At 41.4% G+C, this 21,482-nt stretch overlaps 1 protein-coding gene across 2 annotated transcripts in view; it reads right to left on the minus strand.

The window, feature by feature from the left end:
• Window positions 1–21,271, minus strand: part of LOC111868537 (muscle segmentation homeobox) — a 143,128-nt gene extending 121,857 nt beyond the window's left edge. For both annotated transcript variants that reach the window (XR_002843522.2, XM_023859251.2), the window contains exon 1: window positions 20,054–21,271. Coding sequence is in view for 1 of the 2 variants with exons in the window: in XM_023859251.2 (XP_023715019.1) it covers window positions 20,054–20,897 (844 nt within the window). In the remaining variant the exon portion in view is untranslated. The remainder of the gene's footprint in view (window positions 1–20,053) is intronic.
• Between the last annotated feature and the right edge of the window lie 211 nt (window positions 21,272–21,482).

Genomic DNA, 21,482 nt, shown 5'->3' on the forward strand with positions numbered 1-21,482 from the left:
AATGCTTGGCCTCTAAATCCGACTAATCCCTATTAAGTTTACACACACACAGACACAAAGCCTATATCAAAATGTGATAGCGTTCGAGGACCACCTCTCTAGCCTAGCGGTCAGAGTTCCCGGCTACAGATCCAGGGTTCGATTCCCGGGGATACCAAATTCTCTGAGAAGTAGTGGATCTGGAACGGGGTCCACTGAGCCTCGTGAGGATAACTGAGGAACTATTTCAAGGAAATAGCGGCTCCGGTCTAGAAAACCGAGATTAACTACCGTGGGGATTCGTTGCGCTCACCACGCTATAACCCCTGTTCGCTGAAATTGGCACTATCTTCGCCGACAAGCCGCGGTCGCTCGGTTGGTATAGTTCGCTTGCGGATTCAAGCCACAGAATCCTTTTTTATAGTGTTCAAGACCATGGTTACTGTTCTAACGATTTGTTAGAACTAAGGTTCTCGTAGACTGGTCAACGAAGGCTAATATATTCTGGGATATGAGGCCCTGTAAACTTGTAGAATTCCATCGACGTTTCGGAGGAACCTACCACCTCAATCATCTGTAACAAGCGACAAACACTGTTGTACTTATTTCTTTATCGACTCACTCTTAAATCCTGACAATGGAGATATTACGTTCTTCTGAAAGTCAGCAAATTTCTACTAAAATACACGGCGTCACATTTAAGAATACGTCACTTTTCTATCTATTTATTGTAGTTATTGGCTTACACTTGTGGTAATAACACTCATACTCCTCATTCTGGTGTTCTAGTGCCTGCTGGCATACGTGTCTTTCGTGATACAGTATGATTCTAAATTATTCTCGGACTTTCCGTGGCTTATGAACTGAGACGCCGACAATAATTTAGAATCATCCTGTGTTGTATTTCAGCATCCTGTTGCATAGATGTATCACATACACATACACTCGACTAGAGCAAATGCGTGGGAACTTACATGTTAATGGATCACATAAAACTAACAGTGATAACACCACCACACCGATATTCAGAGAGCTAAACAGAACAACGCAGAAATCACGGACGTCTCAAGAAGGAAACAAGAGGCGTGATATTCTAAACAAAACATATATTTATATGAACGACAGAACTGCAATAACATTGGAATATTTTGACTTAAAACCTAATGCAATGTAGCAATTTCAACAAATGAACAGTTGCCTGAAGATGGCCAATTAAGGCACGTTCCTCCGAAACGTCAGTTAACACCACATATACACGGTGCCAAATCCCAGAAGACTGCTTTCTTCATGTAGTAGTTAAATTGTAATTTCAATATTATTTTTAATTAAGGATAAATTGTAAACTAAGTTGCTGTAAAGACGGAAGTAATAGTGTGAACTGTTTTTCTTGATTTCACAAGACGATAAATAAGCTACTGACAAATTAATAGGCCTCTGCATTCTGACGATGGTGTATACTGTACTCCTTTAGGCTTATTTTCGACTTCTGCATTTCTCATTTAAAAAAATACATGAACAGAAAATTAATTTTTACAGTTTCAAGTATAAATTACAAGTACCGTGCTCTCAACACTGGTCCTACTGGATGCCTGGTTTAGCTCGGTCGCCAAGACTCGTTGGCGAGCTGATGTCACACTGGAGGCCGGCCACCTGCAATAGTTACCCACCTCCGCTGCACTGAAGACCGCCAGAACGCAGCAGTCAAAATCTGAATTAATTTATACAATTTATATAACATAATGTGTACTTCATTTCCGTTTAATTAGCATCCGTCCACGTTAGTATATTGTCACAGGTGCAGAGCCCAAGGTACAGTCTGTTCCGCAATAATGTTCTTGGTATTTATGGATTCGTTTACTCTTACAAGTCATTCAGTTGCACACGCTGCAGAAACGCGACAAGAGCATGTCTTAAAGGGGATAGACACTAAGAAATAAGCAGAAATAAGTCAAGGTAGGTAAAAAGGTAAAGTTATTCCTGTAACAGTCCGCGAAGGACCATGGCGTTATGAGACATCGAGGTTCCCACATTTTCTCTAGACAACAAACTCAGAGATGGTGGTGAGTTTGTTAGCCTTAGGCGCCTGCCGCCCTTTACCTCCCAGAAAAAATTCTGGTATTCATTTCTGTTGGAGACTGAGTCGACCCCCAAGACCATAGCGCGGCTGGAAGGATTAGGTAAATTTGAAAAAAGAAATAACCTCATCGGGACTCGAACCCGCGACTTTCCGGTTCGTAGCATAGTGCCTGAACCAACTATGCTATCGCGTGCCCCACATTATGAAATTATAAATTTAAAAAATTACAAAATGAAGTTATATTAAAATAAACCAAAGAATCTTGTTCAGATAATGGCTGACAAATTGTAATTGAGAAAGTGTCATAAAAATAAACCAAGACGGAGGCATTATATCGTAACCCACAAGCTGAAAGACACGCACTGAGATAATTAATAATTTTCTTATTATTTCCGTTCTTCAGCCGCGGCTAGGCAGCTGTAACATGTGATAGCACATAATAGCATCTTCTATGTTATCGTCTTAGCATTATTAAGTCCGTTTTATAGCTGTAATTATGGCCGAGTCTGTGTAAGCCAACAAATATAAACTTACATATAATTTTTTCCTTCTCAGCTGCCAATTTCATAATACAAATTACCGATAAATTGGAGGCTAGAAACGAACGTAATTATCCTCCTCAAAATTGAACCTACACTTCGAAAAGAAACCGTATAATATTAAGGCATCATCAGAGCAAATCCACAACGTGCAACCTAAAAATTTCCGCCCTTATAGTGAGACGATGCTACAGAATTTTACTCCCACAGACATACTTAACACCAGGCCTACAGATTTTTCACATTGGCTCTAGAGTCCCCTTGAGCCCTGGCCTCTGATTTGCAGTTTCAGAATAATTCTACAGACGGTAGGACTCCTTGGACTAGCCGCAAAGGCATATAGATGCTCTACTCAGATGGTTCTGATATTACGTAATTCGTTGTCAAAAGTCATAAATAGCATACCACAAAGTATTAGATACGAGAAAGGCAGTTAGTGTAGAAAGTAAAAGCAGAGAAAAGTAAGTAGGCCTACGTCCATGCCTCCAACAGAATACACGACAAAATCATAATGAAAGGATAGCAAATGTAGCAATATTCAAATATCTTGGAACGACAATAAGAGATCAGATTTAGGCTACATACACAGAACTATTAAGTGGAAATCGCTCCGTTCAGTTCAGAGCGGTTTGTCTGTTGTATGAAAGTCTAAATAGAAAATACAGAAATAACAAGCAAGTGTAAGTTTGTCTCTATTATTGTACACGTAAGGGTTATTTTTTCTCACTGTAAAGGCATTATCTGTGTGAAGAGACCAAAAATGCTGAGGACAGTGTTTGCCATAGACGAGAGAGAATAACACAGACCGAGGAAATTACATAATGAACTCCATAAGATGGCCAACAGGTAAGGGGAAGAGAAGTGCACATAAGGTTCTGGGTAGAGAATCTGAATGGTGAGAAACCACGTGGAAGACTACGGCAGAAATGGGGGATATTATTAAAATGTATCCTAAGGTCACTTCTTATTTATTTATTAGTTTTTATATGTATTTATTTATTTATTTATTTATAATTTTCTTAACAATATTTCCAATACTATAAAACGCCTAATGATAGGATTATTAGCGAGCAATGAATTTTAATTTTGTGGAAGGAGGCGATCGTGGCCTAATTTAAGGCATATTTTAAATAGGATACCCTAATTAAACTGTTCACTGTTATAATAGTTAATTAGTGCACACGTCATGTTATTAGTTCTACAGTAGCAGTAGCTATTATTGAACCATAAGCATTTGTTATATGAAAAATATTTTATTGATTGCTAACTTCTGTCTCTTGCCGAGGTCAAGATGGATGGAGCTATACCTTCAGTCTCTCATACGCCTTCATGGTGTGGTGCTTAATTAGTTAACTACATGGATAATTCTACATTCTAAAGAAGTTAGTAATGACAAATGACGCAAATCACCCGTTCAAACTGGTGAACCGATGATCTACCGCGGCATTTACAAAGCAGAACTAAGCAAACCCTCAAAATTTCAGTCAGAATAGCTGGTCTGTGGGCTGAGGCTTGAACCCGGGACCTCCTGAATACCAAGCAGCAGTGCCAACAACTCAACCACGACGTTCGATCCTGAAGACATCGTTATGAGGGAACGCAGAGGATTCAGTTCTCTCGGTGTTTGAGCCACTAGCGGGAATAAACATTCTGACACCATAAATCGCGGCATATTTCGTGAGCATCTGAGCGACTGTCAGCTTCTAAAGGAGGATTATGCTTCATCGAATTAGTTAGTAGATTACGAACTTGCTGACGCTCGAAGCACTGGTCAGGCTTCCTCAGCAGATATCTCGTTATCTGCTGTTGTCCTTTGAGAGTGTCAACTGCGAGTTCCGCTGCTGCAGCGAGGCCTCGAATGCTGTTTGACAGTAGTCCCTACTTTGTATTCTCCTTTGGCCTAGGCATATTCTCTCTTTATTCTGAGCGTATATATTGGTAACACGTAGGCTGACACAAATATCAACAACATGAGACGTTTATGCAATGCACAAATAAAAGACAGTTGTCCAGTACCGTCCAATTTTAGCTCAGGGTCAATTCCTTATTTTGTAAGTGCCTTAATATATCGTTTCCTCGCGTCCCTCTCTCTCTCGCTCGCCAACAACTTTTCTTTTTTCAACTCAGTACGAATTTCATTCAGACAGAGGCTAACTCAGCTACACACATTTTCATTCATCAGCACTGGCAAAGGAGCACTTTTGTACCACAGCCTTCTTGCAGGATTCTGAGGGATTTAATCCCATTTTCACTTGTTTACATATTGCAACAACAGTTTTTTTTACAGAGCGTGGTCGTGAGTCTCGCATCCAACCCCCAACATAACTTCTGAATTTATGCTCTCCAGTGACAGGAAGCCCAGTTATACCCCCCAGACTTTTGATTGCTTTTTCTTCGCTTTCTACCACTCGTAGGGGCTACGGTGGAGGTATTTTAACCCTCCTGCACACGGGGACAACTTTTCAGTCTCTCCCATAAAAAGTATCATCATAGTATTACAGCAACAGTAGCTCCGCTCAACTGAAGTTTCCCACAGTATGTACAGTTATGTCGAAAAGCACGCAAATGTAATTTTTGTTACTGTGTTGCTTGCTTCGAATGTAAGATTAACAATATGCCGGCGGTACAAATTTATATTTATTTCTGAAACTGGTAACAATAAGAGAGCCGAGATAGCGTGGTCGGTATAGCGTCTTGCTAAGGGGTGGAGGCCTAGGGTTCGGAATTCGAGTCTGGGATCCATCCAGCCTCCTATAAATGGGACCCGGGGGCTCTTTCCCCAGGGATAAAGCGGCCGGAATGTGAAACTGACCACTCACTTAGAACTAGTACCGAGGTCAAGAAAATGGGGATATATACATTCACTCCCCCATACGTCTTCATAGCGTAGTGCTTAATTAGTTAAACACAGGGACAACTTTACCTTTAGTTTGTAACAACAATTGTAAAACCGTCTCATCCAGGCAAATAAAGACCGGTATAGCGATAAACTGGCGTGCATTGTCTTCGCTGGCTCGGAAGCCGGGATCGTGGGTTCGAATCCCACTCAGGGCATGGATGTTTAATTTGTGTACAGGTAGAGGCCTTGCGACGAGCTGATCACCCGCTCAAGGAGTCCTACCGTATGTCTAAGATCTAGAAAAACCGAAGTGAACGGAGAAGTTCATGGAGGTAGGCCTAGGCCCACTGGGGCTGTAGTGCCCTGCGTATAAATATTGTAGCAGAGTACTGAGTGTTCTGAATTACAATCACGGCAATGGTGAGAAACGGTCAGGCTATTCAGATAACGAAGTCCTTTACTTCGCAGTTATCTCCATAAGGCAGAACCCTACTGAGTAGCTGATATTTGCTCAGCTAGAGAAATTTCCTCCTTTATATGGAATCTCATGTTCATTGCCCTGTTCTCACAACATGAATTCTAAACATGTATAAGAAGAAGGGAAGATATAGATGCCATGATGAAAAGCAGTTCGAAAAGATCCACGAAAGGCAAACTATAGTAATATTTAAAAAATATTCCGTGTTATAAAAAATTCTCCCTTCTGCGATTAACACAGTCCGTTAAAGTCAACTAATATTTCGGAGGAACATGTCGCCTCCATCTTCAGGGTCGAAGCCGAGCATGAAATCAGTGTGGAAGCAGGTGGGAAGTAGGGCCAACAATTGCGTGTTAGCTAACAATGCGGAATGACATATTGTAATGAGATCGATTTTGTTGTTCTATGGCGACTATGAAGAAGACGATCTTCTGGGTGTAATGCCGCGTAGTTGGGAGAAATCCCGAGATATCTGGATGTCTGTATATCTGCATGTCTGAATGACTGGATGTCTGTATGACTGGATGTCTGTATATCTGTATGTCTGTATATCTGTATATCTGCATGTCTTTATGTCTGTATATATGTTATGTCTGTATGTCTCTATGTCTGGATGTCTTGATGTGCGCGTCCTGGTTTATGTTCGGGAGGTCCAAGATAAATCTCTACCCGGAGACCAGCTCTCCTCTCGGAAATCTGCTGTCATAGATTGCAATAGTTTTCTCCTTCTTCTTCTTCTTCTTCTTCTTCTTCTTCTTCTTCTTCTTCTTCTTCTTCTTCTCCTCCTCCTCCTCCTCCTCCTCTTCCTCCTTCTTCCTATTCTTCTTCTTCTATACCTAGCATTAGGCCTCAAGGCTCGTTGCGGTTCCTCAAGTTTGGTCTTGCCATGTTCCCTTGGTAGTCCAGGGCTTCTTGTCTCTTGAAGCTGGCAGTCCACCATTTCTCTGCGAATTATACACTGCGTTCAATTAAGGAGGAAACTTCGCAACACCGCTGACCGGGCCTAACGTACCTCAGAGACTGCTGCTGTAACTGCCGATAGCAGAATGAGTCATTAGCGCTGATAAACGCGTACGGTCAGGTGGGGTGATATTGTCACTGCAGTTAAGTCGCAGTAATAGTCAGTCTGTGTTACATGTGTCGATAGGCGGTCGACATTTATACTGAAATGAAGTTCACTATTGAACAGCGCGTGTTCATTGTCGAAACTTTTGCAAGGGAAAAGGTTACAGAAAATATATCCGTAAGTTTCATCGTAAATATCCTGACTAGCCAGTTCCCACAAAGTCGTGTGTATGCAAGCTTGTGAAAAAGTGGCGGGCCACAAGTTCAGTGTGTAGCATAAAGAATAAATCGAAGAGCATTGTACTGACTGAAGAAAAAGTTCGTGATATTGTGGCATGGCTACAGATCAGTCCTCCAAAATCGTTAAGACGCCTAGCATAGAAAACTGGTGTTTCGCTAGGATCTGTTTTAACAGCCACAAAATTAATCAAATTTCGCCCGTTTAAAATAACAGAATGAAATAACACGTGTAATTAGGTTCATTTACCGTGGACCAACTTCAGAAATTGTCGCATAATTTATTTTTTCGATGCAAGGCATGTTTGCAAGCAGAAGGAGGCCACTTTCAGCACCTGTTATATAGCAAGGTAAGTTTGTGTTACCTTTTTACGGTATTCTTATAATGTGTGCATGTACAGAAACTGATGTGAGGGAATAGTCGCGGAGAAACGATCCATCCGCTCTACGCTATTGAGAGTGTGCGCGTTTATCAGCTCTAATGACTCATTCCGCTATCGGCAGTTACAGCAGCAATTTGTGAGAGATATTGTGTCCGACCCACGCTGCTCTCCCAGTTTCCTCGATGATTGAACACTCTGTATTTTCAATCACGCATTACGTGTGGTTTTTCTTCTTCGTATACTATCACTTGAACGTGATGAGGAAGTGTGCGAACCAAGTAACCCTGAGCGCGATGCCGGTGGGAATGTAAGCTTCTGGTAGGGCCACACGTGCCGGTAATTTCAAAGGATAAGGACCAGAAGAAGAGCAGTCTGTAGTCCTCCAGGTTGGGGTGTTGTGCTGTAGATTATTCCCATGAAACAAAATCTCACCCACAAGCTCCGAGTAGGAACAGCGACATATACATGTCCAACGTCTGCTCACTTCTTCCCAGCTGGGACCCGTTCGGGTGTGTAACGGCTCTGTGCCGTGTGTTATCAAGCGCCCAGCGTGTCGAACAACTGACACGCGGAATATTGCGGCTCGGAACAATCGGAGATATACACGTACTTGCTTGTGCGCCAGAGCCGCGTTTACGACCTTTTGACTTCATTGTATCTGAACTGATGCTGTAGGAGAGTGACTTAGGAAATGTAGCGTATGATAACATTCAACTGCATTCAACCTCTCAGAATACACTGACCTGAGCAGTACTGTATAATTATCAAGAACTAAATCATAACGCGAAATACAGTACATCTTAGGAATCTAATATTCGCCCATCTTGTAAAGAAATGTCCTGGCCTTTACAGGATCCAATAGTTTATTTCCATGTATACAAGAGCCCACCCTAAGCCGATTCAATCCATTCCACATCATTTTACACTATATTAGAAGATCAGTTGCAATATTTTAACGCATATACCCATTGTTAGGCAACGACTCGGTAAACAAGCCCGCAACAAATACACAACCAGCAATAGGAGAGACCCATTGCTAGGCAAAGCCCGAAATGCACGAACATAACAATAGAACAGGTGTTTTATTTGGGGGTTCGCATATATCAATTGCTAAGCAACGACTCAGTAATCACGTTTCAGCGAATATGCAACAGTAGAGGACATCCATTACTAGGCAACGGATATGTTTTCTGTGTTGTGGTCCAACCCGAGGCTATATAACGAGAAGCCAAGGTAACTGATAATTCAGTTGGAAGTCAGAATATTTCCACTAGAGTGTCCAAACGGAAGAAGATCACCGTGTGTCAGATAGTGATTTGTGAACTCTTGTAACCAGCTGTATAAAAGTCCAATAAATTCGATCATCAAATCCAAAACCAATCTTATTAGTCACACAAACACTGGATACATAACAATCCTCCCACCTATGCCTAATTAGTTATACTATAAGTGGCCTGTTCATCCTTTCAAACTAAAATTCTATAGGTACTCTTACCCCTCCCATGCGTACTACATGTCCCGTCAAGTCATTCTCCTTCAATTAATCATTCTAACTGTAGCCTACCTGGTTAGTAACATAAATTTTGCAGTTCCTCAATGTTCAGTTTTCCCCGAGCTCCTGTTACATCCTCTCTCTTACTTCAGATATTTTCCTCAGTATCCTATGGCAAAATTATTTCATTTTATAGTCAAAAGTCACGCTGCAACCTCGTCGACTACGTGTTAATTTCTAGCCGCAGATTGGAGGGTTCAATTATGATTAATTTCAAATGATGTACGTGCCCTCTGCTGTTTTTCCTTGTTAACCATCCCTCCTCCATTGATCCGCACTAACCTGTCACCGCCATCTTCTGTGGGCAGAATCCCTGAAAAGGGCATCACATTGTCCTGTCCTCAGTCTTTAAGTTTGGGGCCGATACTATATAGTCTTGATGCTGAATAAGTGTCGTTAAATAATCAAAGAAAAAATGTCTGGAGCTTCAGCTATTACCCAGCAGCTGGTTGGTTGCAGAGCAAGTAAGAAAGCAAGAAAGCTAACCTAAATACTGAGTTAGTCATTTAAAAGTATCACGGGATTGTTACCGCTTGAAGTTACCAAGAAGCAGTTCTACCCACGCGTTACAATGCGGCAGAGTTGTTGGCATTTGTGCCTACCCTATGGACAAATATGCGAGCAACTGACTTTTAATTTCGGCCACACCCCGAAGCGTTGATCATATTGCCTATGAGGTTTTGCCTGTTTTCTGTTTTCCTGAGTCCCTTACACAGATACAAGCAGCTCTGAGCAGCTCGGTTCCTGCACCCAACAACGGAGTAGTCACAAAGACTTCGAAATCTATTAAAAAAGGCAAAATTATCCCTGTAACAGGCCGTGGAGGCCCATGGGGTTGTGAGACGTCGAGGCTCCCACATTTTCTAGACAATTGGCTCACAACCGGCGGTCAGATTATCAGTCTTATGTGCCGATCACCCTTTACTCCCAGGAAGATTCTTGGTACTCATTTCTGTGAGAAGGCTGAATCGACCCCAGGGACATAGTGCGGCTGGAAGGAATAGGTAAAGGTAAAAGGTAAAGTTTCCCTGTGCTTAACTAATTAAGCACTACGCCATGAAGACTTATGGGGGAGTGGATATATTAGAGCCAAAGGAAGGATTAGGTGAATTGAAAGATCCAGTGACCTCATCGGGAATCGAATCCGCGATATTCCGTCTTGTAGTACAGTGTCTCAACCAACTACGCTACTGGGTTCCCACCAAACCTATTATGTGGATACTTTATCTTACCGAGGTGTACAACAGGCGTGGAGGTACTACCGTGGACATACAAGCGTCCAGACAGTAAAACTGACCACTTCAACGGAAGCATGAATTCCTATATGCTTCTTACTCCAAACAAGTTAAGCAGATTTAACTTCAAATTTAACACGACTGCTCTTCGGTAGTATTTACTCTTCCTTCATTTTCTCTTTCTTTCTTTCTTTCTTTATATCCTATCTCTCTTTCTTCTTTCCTCTTTCTGTTTATATTATTCTATAATCTTTTTTCCTTTGATTTCTAAAACGTTTGTTCTTCTTATTTACCTTCTTGCCAATAAGTTTCTTTTACGGCTGATGCTTGCAATGTCGCACCGATAAAGCAAAGGGAGCTTCAGGCGAGTCCTGCAATAAAACAGCTGCCACTAAAAACAACTCTTCATGTTTCTGTGTGACTAATGAGGAAAGCGAAGCGACGATTCGTAAAATTAAAAGGACGGTAATAAAAATTATGCCCCCTTCTTGTGGTGTCTTGTGTTCGTGCAATGTCAGAATAATATCCCCAGATTATCTTGGAAATATCCGATAGCTGCGATTTCTTGTGTTGTTTCTGAAGTTTAGCGCTCCAGAAGTATATGTCAATCATATAAGTTGTTTGAAGAACTAAATTATAAAATAATTACAGACAGTTTGTCGTGTGCAGTTGCCAAACGAAAGTTTAGCCGACTGCACTGAAAGTAAAAGAAAGGGAGAAAGATATTATACTGAAAATTAAGGAAATAACGTGTGGATAGGATTTTTTTTTTCTCGCGAAACAGACAAGTGGCACCATTTTGTGAATATGATGATGAACATCCGGGTTCCACCAACTTCAGTGTAGAAGACTCCCGGAAGACAGTATCTACACACCGCTGTGATAGGCTCAAATTTTAAATGATGTAGTTTAATCCAAATCAACTCCACCCTTAGGCCGTTTAATCTACAGTCTGATAAATGGGACTCTTTTACCAGAGGGCAGAGTGGGAATGCCAGTTATATGTTCCAATTATATTTTTTATAAATGCCTCAAGCTGGATCTTGTAATAAGTGACCATTACGGTGTCGTAAAGGCCATAGGCATTAGACCGTGGTGTGAGGTGTAAATTGGCTGTTTTCAACTCGTTGAAGGGTCACAGATTTTCCGATATTTGAGCTCTTCACTAGGACGCGTGACAAATGTCACTGAATCTGCGGGAAATTGTCCTTATGTATATTTCTTACGTTCAGTCGATAAGACAGTTTCCTTCATCAGCACTGGAATCAATAATGCAATTACAGTAGAGTCTTCATTCTATATATAGCCTTTAATTTTCAGAAAAACTAATGCATTAATAGGCCTACTTTGTTAAACATTTAATTTTACATAAATGTATGCTAACCAAAACCACGAAGAGCAATCCTTCTTGAGATGCTAACATTTGCTCATCTACTCAAAACATTCCCAGCCGCTTAAGGTCACCTAAATTATTTTACCGTGTTCTCTAGCCTGAAACAGATAAAGGAGCCCATATCTTAATCATCCAAGATACATTTATATTGTCACATATGCGCCGTTTGTAGGCAACGGCTAGGTAAACACTTCCTAAACCCGGAACAGCAACGAACAAGCGGAAGTCCACAACTAGGCAAAGAGTCTGTAAACACATTCCTGCAACACACTAGCACGCAACAATAGGACGTCTATTGCTAGGCAACTAAGCTGAAAACAAACTTCATCAACAGTGGAGGCCGTGTTTTCTGTGTGGTCCTTGTGGAGTCTATATAACGACAATATGTAGATAGGATTAGATCAGAGTTGAGTGGAGAGCATTGGAACAGAGTTCAGTTGTCAGTAGGAGATAGCCACGGGAAGTTAGTAGTTAAAGTAAAAATACAAGTCAGCCTGTGAAGACTTAGTGTGTGATTAGAATATTCAGTCAGAGTGAGACTGATTTAGTTCCGTTGCCAGGAGACGACTGGAGAAGACTGAGAATCCTAGTGGATGTGTAAAGGTGAACTGTAAATTGTGTAAATTAGCGATAGGGATGTATTTGTTGTAAATAAGAGATATTGTAACCAAGTGCCACTAAATCCAATCATCCGGTCTAGAACCCGTTGTTCGTCACGAGTACTCTCCTACACGTGACAATACATGACAAGTATACTAACATCTACGAATACGTCTCCCAAAACATCTCATCCTTTTACGTTTTCTAGCTAAAAATTTGTATGCATTTCTCGTCTCCCTCATGAGTGCTGAAGTCCCGCTCATCCCAATGTCCTCCACGCACGACAACAATAACAATAATAATAATAATAATTACTCACGAGCAAGTCTCAAATTATTCATCTCATCATTTTACTACTGTCTTCACTCTGATAACTCTTCTTTTCTCTTGGGTTCAAATAAACTCGACATTCGTCTCTTAACACCTGCTCTCGCTGGTTCTTCGCTCTCGGATTCTTTTTCTTCTACCTTGAAGATGGAGGCGATACGTTCCTCAGAAACATCGGTTAACACAATATCTGCATGGTGCCACATCCCAGAAGACTGCTTTCTTCATAGTAAAAAAGTAAAAAAGTATATCTATGTACCAGGCCATGAAGGCCCATAGGGTTGTAAATTAATTCCTGGTACTCATTTCTGTTAGAGGCTGAGTCGACCCTAGGGCCATAGTGCGGCCGGAAGGATTAGGTCAATTGAAAAAAAAAATCCAATGACCTCATCGGGACTTGAACCCGCGACCTTCCGGCTTTCTTCATAGTACCGCCGTGAAAAACTCAGATCTTACAAATTTACATTTCTGGGCACTCTTGCAGTCCAACAACCTCAGCCCTTCACTAATTTCTTTTTTCCTTAATTCAGTACGTATATTTACAATTTGAAGGGGGCAGGGATAGCGCAGTTTAGTGACTAGGCTAAGGGCAAGACGGCCGGAGAATCTGCCTTATTCCCGGCAGGGGCAGAAATTTTCTCTTCTTCACAGCGTTAAAACCGGCCATACAGCCTATCCGCATCCAATTCAATGGGCAGTGGGTTCTATCCCAGAGGAGTAAAGCGGTTGGAGAGCGGAGCTGACTGCTCACTTGTATCTAGGGTCGAAATCAAATGGCATGGAATTGTACGTCCACGCCCTATATGCCTTCATGGCTTGGAGATTAATTTAGTACAAGAACAAATTTAGAGGTATATTACGAATTAAATAAGATATATAAAAGTATATAAGGTATGCATTCTACACAACAAAATTCTGTATTTAAAAAACAAAGAAGACATTACTGTATCAACATTTGCTTTTATTATGTTGATACAGCAGTGACGTGACGTGACGTCAGTCTGTCAGAAGTCCTTGTGGTTGATTTTCAGTCCGAATATTCTTTCGGTTTCCTCACTCGCAACTCAAAGCTGCTCTTCAGTCAATGAAGCTAACGGCTACAGCGGATTTCTGTCGAATTTCACGAGCTAAAAATTGCTACTGCCTGCTGACAGGGCGGATCCTGAGAGTTACCGCTTCGGGGGCGCGAAAAGTAAACTCGCAGAAAATTAATTTTATTACACATAAAATACACTTTGGATTAACAGGGGGTGGGCTATCCGGGTGCTTTGCTTAGAAATCTTACTGGTCAAAATATAAACTGCATGAGAAATTGCTTTTTAAATTGAAACAAGAACAAATCACAGGGAATTTCATTTTGTGTTTCAAATTTATGAAAAAAAAAAAATAGAGAAATTCCCTTCATTCAGTTTTCTTTCATGTGTAGTTACAGCAGAAGAATTTCTCAGAAACCACACTAAATTTTCTACCAATATCATTCGAGTATAATAACATTTTAGATGTTCATATCCTAATTCATAAATTATTACATATTCATCTTATAGATTATCTGGGAAAATTAATTTTTCTTCTACATCGGACAATTCACAGCCTACTGTATTGAGAAATCAATTATGGTTTCCATGCTAATAACCTAGCTTCGGCAATAACATCGCCTTTCAAAGTTTATTTCCAACATTTCTCTACACCTTCGTTAACAGCAAGAGAGCTCCTGTGTCTTGTCATTAACAAAAATGTAAATGCCACAAAGAAGGTCTGTTAGACATTAGTAAGAATGTTGCTTTACAAATACACACAGAGATAAGTAAGTACACTGACATGGGCATTGCCTCGTCAGCAGTATTTACGATATAATGATAATACAGACCTAAACATACAAAGTATATGGGAACGAAATTAAACCAAAAAACTCAAAATTACTCCTAGTGGGCCTATAGATCTATCAAAAAGAATTTAAGAACAGCCTAAGTTTGGGAATTTCTTTCTCTAATCAAATTAACAAACTTCATTTTCCAGTCTTCTGCATAAACATTGAACGGATACAAAAGGAATAGGCCCATTATTACCCGTAATTGTGTATGGATATGAAAGTGGTCTCTTATAAGAAGAAGGCAAGAATGGATTGGTCGAGTGCGGATGAGAATGCTTTGAATTATGAAAGAGGAAGAAACAGGAGGATATAGAAAATCATATAATGAGGAACTTAAGAGTTAGTAATTGACATATTCATCCACTGACTTATGAGAGGAGGTTGGAGAAAACAGCAAAATAAGGAACTTCATAACTTCTACTCCTCGCCAAACGCAGTTAGAATGATGAGATTTGCAGGGCATGTAGCACGTATGGAGGAAAGTGTAATGCGCGTAGGATTTTGGTGGGGAAACCAGAAGGAGAGAGAAAACTAATAAGACCTAAACGTAAGTGGGAGGATGATATTAAAAACTGTCTTAGAGAAAGAGGATGGAGTGAGATGGGTTGGATTGATCTAGGGACCAACGGATGGCTCTTGTGCCCATGGAAATGCCCATTCGGGTTCCATAAAATGTTGGGAAATTCTAGAGTAGCTGAGCGACTGGCGGCTTCTCGAGAAGAACCGAACTCCATGGAGTTAGTTAGATAGTTATGAGAGAAAGGCTTGGTGTCTTACGCCAGGGTAAGGACATTGATTGACTTATTGATTGATTGTGTTTGAAAAAAAAGGTCATGAGGAGAATATTTATACTTGAATAGAAAAGATGTAACAGGTAGATCATGAAATTTCTATAATGGGGAATTTTTACTCTTCACCTAAAATTGAATTATTAAGGCTACGAAATCAAGAAGGATGAGCTGGATAAATAGAACGCATGAGGAAACTGGAATTAATATAGCCTAACATTTTAGCTGAAAAAAATAATGGAAGACATCAAATCTTAAATCTAGGCTTAGATGGAAGGGTACAAGAGACACCTGAACGAGGTGGCGTGTGAAGGAGCGAGCTTGACTCAACTGAGGCAGGGGCCGAGTCAATGGTGGACTCTTAGGAACACTATTGAAGAGTCGGGTACTATGAAAAGCGTGAATATTATTGATAACTTAACAACTATCAGCTCCTCGAGACTGACTCTGCCAACGTACAGTACTTATTCATGTACTACTAAACCGATACTTGTATGCTCGGTGGGTTAGCATGAAGGTACGATGCGGGATTTGTGCAACAATACACAAACACTGTGAAGCTGTAGGCTCGGCCTTTGGATTCTGTCCGTACGTAACCACAGGGCCAGATGCTATTGCAAAGAACCACACACGCTGAGGAAGGACTTACACATACGTACGACTTCAAACCGCAAACATTATTAAGCGGAGGTTAAGGATCCTTCACTGAGTACCTCAGCTACCTGTCTAACGGATAGCACATTTAGTTCGTGCTGTGAATTTCCAACAGTAAGTCCACCAGATATCTTAAACTGCAACTCATAACTGCATAGAATTCTTCAAAAACCCCAAGTAGACTAAAATAACTCAAACAAGTTACAATAAATAATTTGTCTACCTTAATTGAAATCGAATAATTTTGCGTTTTTAAACAGTAGTCAGATGAAATTTTAAGCCTTTTCATGTGAGTAAAATTTTCTAATGATTTGTTGGAGTTCGGTAAATGAGGATTTTGACTTCAAACTATTATATTACTCTGTTATCCTATTCTGTTAAATGTATTTATTTTGCTTGAATGAAATTTCATTTCTATAATTCTTATTTGAATGAAGAAATTCAGACGTGACTTGCTTTAATAATCTGCCTATATGATAATAACACTATTTTCCATTCTCTTACATTAACGTTTCCTTCGAGAATAGGAGCAAGAATTTTAGAAAATGCTGTACGTCTCTGAAATTGTGAAGAATATGGTTTCTTAGAAAATAATATTTGGTTATTTCTGACGTATAGTTCGAAAGGTGCCAATAATTGAATTGGTGGCGTTATTTAGCCCCTTTACCCTACAGGAAAATATTTTCTGAACCGTTGGATACTTGCATGGTGTCCTTCACGCAAGTAGATATCTGGACTTTGCTTCTGGTTAGTCTCACAAGCTTCAAGGCATTCGCTGCTAATTTTTAGTACACTTACAGACGGGGAGTGTCACTTGAGAATTATTTTGCATAGTCCCGTACATGTCCATCTTACGTAGAATGGAGAAGAAAGTGCTGTTCACACATTTCCTTGAAACGATATAGATAAAAATACAAATTTCTTCAAGTTTTGTTAAAATCCTCAAGCTTTCAGACACGTGAATGCTGTACTAACGTCAGCAAACCGCAGAACATTAGAGCATTTCCTTGTAAACAGCAACATAACAAAGAACAGTCTAGGGAAAACACATAATACTTATGTCAAATTTAAGTTAAATTATTTTAACAAGGATCCAACTTGACTCTTCAGAAGCTTTTAAACTTCCAATTCTTACGCGCAATCAACTGTTAAAGCAAAAAATGCAGCAATTTAATGAAAACTGATGATAGCCCCAAATGGCGAAAACACATCGTAATTAATCGTGGATTAAATAGTGTTTAACCAACAATCCATGAATTATTGCATTTATGAAACTTTATTACGTAAAAAAGGTAAAGCTGTCCCTGTAAGAGGCCATGGAGACCCATTGGGTTGTGAGACGTTGAGGCTCCCATATTTTCTAGATAATCGGCTCATAGATGGCGGTGATGTCATCCTTACGCGCCGGCTACACTTTACACCCCAGGAAGAATCCTGGTACTCATTTCTGTCTGAGACTTAGTCGAACCCAGGGCCATAGTGCGGCTGGAAGAATTAGGTCAAAGAAAAATCCAGTGATCTCATCGGGAAGCGAACCAGCTACCTACCGGTTTGCAGTATAATACCTCAATCAATTACGCTACCTGTTACATATATATTAATTGCGGATATCTTGGAAACCCGAAGGTATAATTATTTGCAATGAGAAAGTTCTAATATCTTCTCAGCGACAATTCCTCCTTCAGTTGTTACACACTGGGCCCTCTGGCCTATTCAAATTTGAAATTAGCTCAGGAACTTGGAGCTTTTTAGACATTTGGTAGGACACCTTGGACTGGGCTTCGACAGATCACAAGATCCCATCCACTTATACAGGGAAGCGCAGGAAGGGAAACAAAGCGCATAAGAGGCGGTTTCAAACCCACGACTACGCTTTTTTTAAATAATTTGCGGTCCCTGAGTCGGTTCACTGATATCTTAAGCTGAAATATTATAGAATTATTGTGGGCGCCATAACGTATCTTCAAGCTATCCACTTCCTCTAAGTCCTGCAGGAATTACCATCTATAAAGAGGCCTATTCCTTCTTCAAAATTCTCCATTGAACAACCCTGCAATGTGCCTGTGGTGAGAATTTAATATTGAGAAATAAGCCATTTCGATATTGGCTACAATGATTACAAAATAAAACATTTCATAATTTTACAGACACTTTTCATTCCACACGTTTCCTACGGAAAAAATGTTATCAGGCGGACTTCTAGAACAGGCTGAGATATATGCTAACATGTCAGCTGCCACGAGCTTCACACTTTGCATGAGTCTACACGTGATCACTTGGCGGGTTTAGCTTTAACAGCTGTAAGCCTATATCATAGCTGGCGCACGAACTTAATCTGCGGATAGAAACTAGGTCCGACTGCACGTTTAAGCTAATTAAGATTGTCGCCGTTTAAATAATTTTAGTGTATTCTACTTCCTACGCAATTGCGGTGGTCCAAGACTTATCGCTACTGATTTGCGATCCGAAATGGCCTCGTTCGTATCTCGGTTAGCATACCGTCTACAATCTACTTCCTCATTGAGTTGAGCCCTTCTTGAGAAACCGCCAATTGTGCAGCTACTCAAGAACTTCCCAATACATTATGGAACCCGATGGTTCATAATTGTGTTCACAAGAGCCATGCACTAGCCCCTATCCTGAGCCGGAAAGATCCAATCCATACCACCCCATCCTATCTCTCTAAGATCCATTTTAATATCCCGTCTCTACTCACTTAAGTTATTTACCACATCTTCTTCGGTCCCCCCAGAAGAATGGCGGTAATGGAGCCCTGAAAATTTTCACGGCCGTTTCCCTCCCAACATTTTCATTGTCACAAATTGCTACGATTTTCTCGCGTCATTCGACCTCAGATAATAATTGCAGTTGAGAAGCCTACAAGAATCATCTAGAAAATGCAAAAATCATTTACCTCAATATTTTAATTAGATATATCATACTAATATCCATTTGGGCCTAAGGAATCTCGTAATAACGACTGTTATCGAAATATATTTCTAAAAATAACACAACTTTTTCCGTGAGCCTTTTGCTATTTTGTGTTGTTTCCGCTATTGTGATGAACAGTGCACCCCTTTCAGCTGAAATTTAAACAAAATATAAAAGTATCGACCCTGGTATGCTTTCGAAATTCCCTTGCTTCACCGTACTGCATTTCAACCATCCTATTATATTACAACCACATGGTTATCTCCATTAGTCACATGGTTCAGTTATCCAGGTAAGAGAAGTAGATCACTGCTCTTCTGAGCTCATCACTTGCTTAAAATCTTATTCCTTCACATTCGTGGAACAAACACAGAGCACAGGGGTCAGTAATCATTGTTTAGGCCTATAAGTGTTCAAGCAAGGTCTCCAAAACGTACTAATTAAATTTTAATACGCTATAATACGATAAAGAAGCCGTAGTTTCTTAATTAAATCGTTCTGAAGAAGGGAGCCAGAGTGGGATAAGCAGACATAGGAGGTTTTCCCTCTAAAATGACAGATGTTTGCACTCATGCACCCACCTAAGTAGGTCAGAAATTTGGGTCCTCTAAGCCAGTGTTTCTTAACCGCCGGGCCGCGCCCTGCAACCAAGCCCTGGTATCAATTATACCAGGCCCTCGTCTTATACAAAAAAGAATTTACCGGGCCGCGATCTCACAAAGGTTGAGAACCACTGCCCTAAACTGGTTGTTTTTCTCGTTGTCTCTGGTGCAGTGGCTGGATTACATGCGCAGAGACCTGTTTTAGATTTAAGTAACGGCAATAAAGCCTTCAAAACTACAGTCCCAAGTCTTGAAATCACGAACCTTCAAAATACATTGTATCGTGGGAACGAAAGTATTGATAAAATTAAAATACGCCCAACGGCAATGAAATCTTACAATGAAATTACTTTTGTATTTTTTAAACGTGAACATGCTAAGAACAATGAACATATTTATCTACTTAAACGGCAATACTAATTTCTGAAAGCTTACAGACAAGCCGCGCCATCTCTGGATATGTTACGTAGTGGTTCCTACGGCCGACTGCCCTGTACTGCTCACCTGGGGAACCTGCCAGCCCTGCAGCCGCAAAGGCCGCAGCTGCTGCCGCCGGTCCAGGAAACATGGCACCAGGGTAGTGTCCCACGAGGGTGGACGCGGCCCACGAGGTGGGCTGGTGATGTGGTGCGGGGTGGTGGTGTTGAAGGCCGGCCGAATACGCGGCCGCAGCCGCAGCGAGGGCAGAGAATGGAGTCGGTCTCACGGGAGTCACGACGCCGCCACCGGGGCCATGACCGCCCGCGAACATAAACCTTGCCGATAACACATCCGCCGGACTGCCACTCAACCTGCCACCCGGTTGTAAAGGCGTCGGTATGCTGACAGGGGAATTAGAGTCCCTGAGAACTTCGACGTCAACAGCACTTCCCTGTTCGGACTCGTCGTCATTCAGTTCTTCGTCCGAAGACGTAAGGGGTTGTTCTGACTGGTAAAGGGTAGACGATTCTAGCGGTGGCGATTGTGACGAAAGGAAGGCAGGGGACGACCTGTGACGAGATGTCGGCCGTGTGTCAGCTAACAGAGCCGCTACACTAAAACTGATGTGGCTAGTTCGAGAGTTCGTAGTTTGTTGCTGCTCGTGATTGGCGACTTGCGGTTGGGGTGGCAGCTGAACACCGGCCTTGACGATGCCACCCGCCGTAGCCATGGCGTTTGTTTCGTCATTAGAGTCTACCTGCACTAAGGAATCCATCTTGGCAGGGGCAGCCGGGGATATACCACCTCCAGCTCCACCACCAGTGGACATCCCGACGCTGTTGGTTTTGTCTTTAGCTGCAGAGAGTTGTTGGTGGTGGTGGCTGAGTTTCAACACGGTCATACTAACTGCCGGGGGTTCCTCAAGCATGGAGCAGTCTCAAACACTATCTCACAGTTCTCTTCTTTTAACTCAAAGCTATGTCTCTGTAACTTGCCACAGTTTCGTGAGGACAGTGGCAGCTGTGGGGCTGTCCATAGCAACCAAGGCTATCCATACACACAACCGCCTTCTACCTGACACACTTCACTCATGTTTAAATGATATTATTAAAATTATTTCTGCGCCGTTTATACCTGGCCTAGATATACATTTTATAAAAATATACGAACGCACTTGTACCCACAGTCACTGAAATTACTTTTTGTCCCCCGTCGGGGTGGGGGTTATCGTGCAAGAACCCTTTTCTCCTCTCCCTGAGCACTGCGCCCAGAGTTAGCACGGGACATAAGCAACCTACACGGGAGAGGCCTAACCCAGTACTGGCGGAGGGACGTGAGCTCCGGCAGCCAGTGCGGCGGAGCGAGTGACGCGTCCTATGCTAGGAAAGAGACAGAGCAAAGGGGCGGGCCCAGTAGGCGGAGCCATACGAGCTTGTACCCCGCCTTTCAAATTCACTACGTTTTTAATGAGATTGACTCTTTAGAAGACGGTTTTACAGCCAATAGGGAGTCG

Source organism: Cryptotermes secundus, unplaced genomic scaffold, assembly GCF_002891405.2.
Source record: "Cryptotermes secundus unplaced genomic scaffold, Csec_1.0 scaffold275, whole genome shotgun sequence".
Taxonomy (NCBI): Eukaryota; Metazoa; Arthropoda; class Insecta; order Blattodea; family Kalotermitidae; genus Cryptotermes; species Cryptotermes secundus.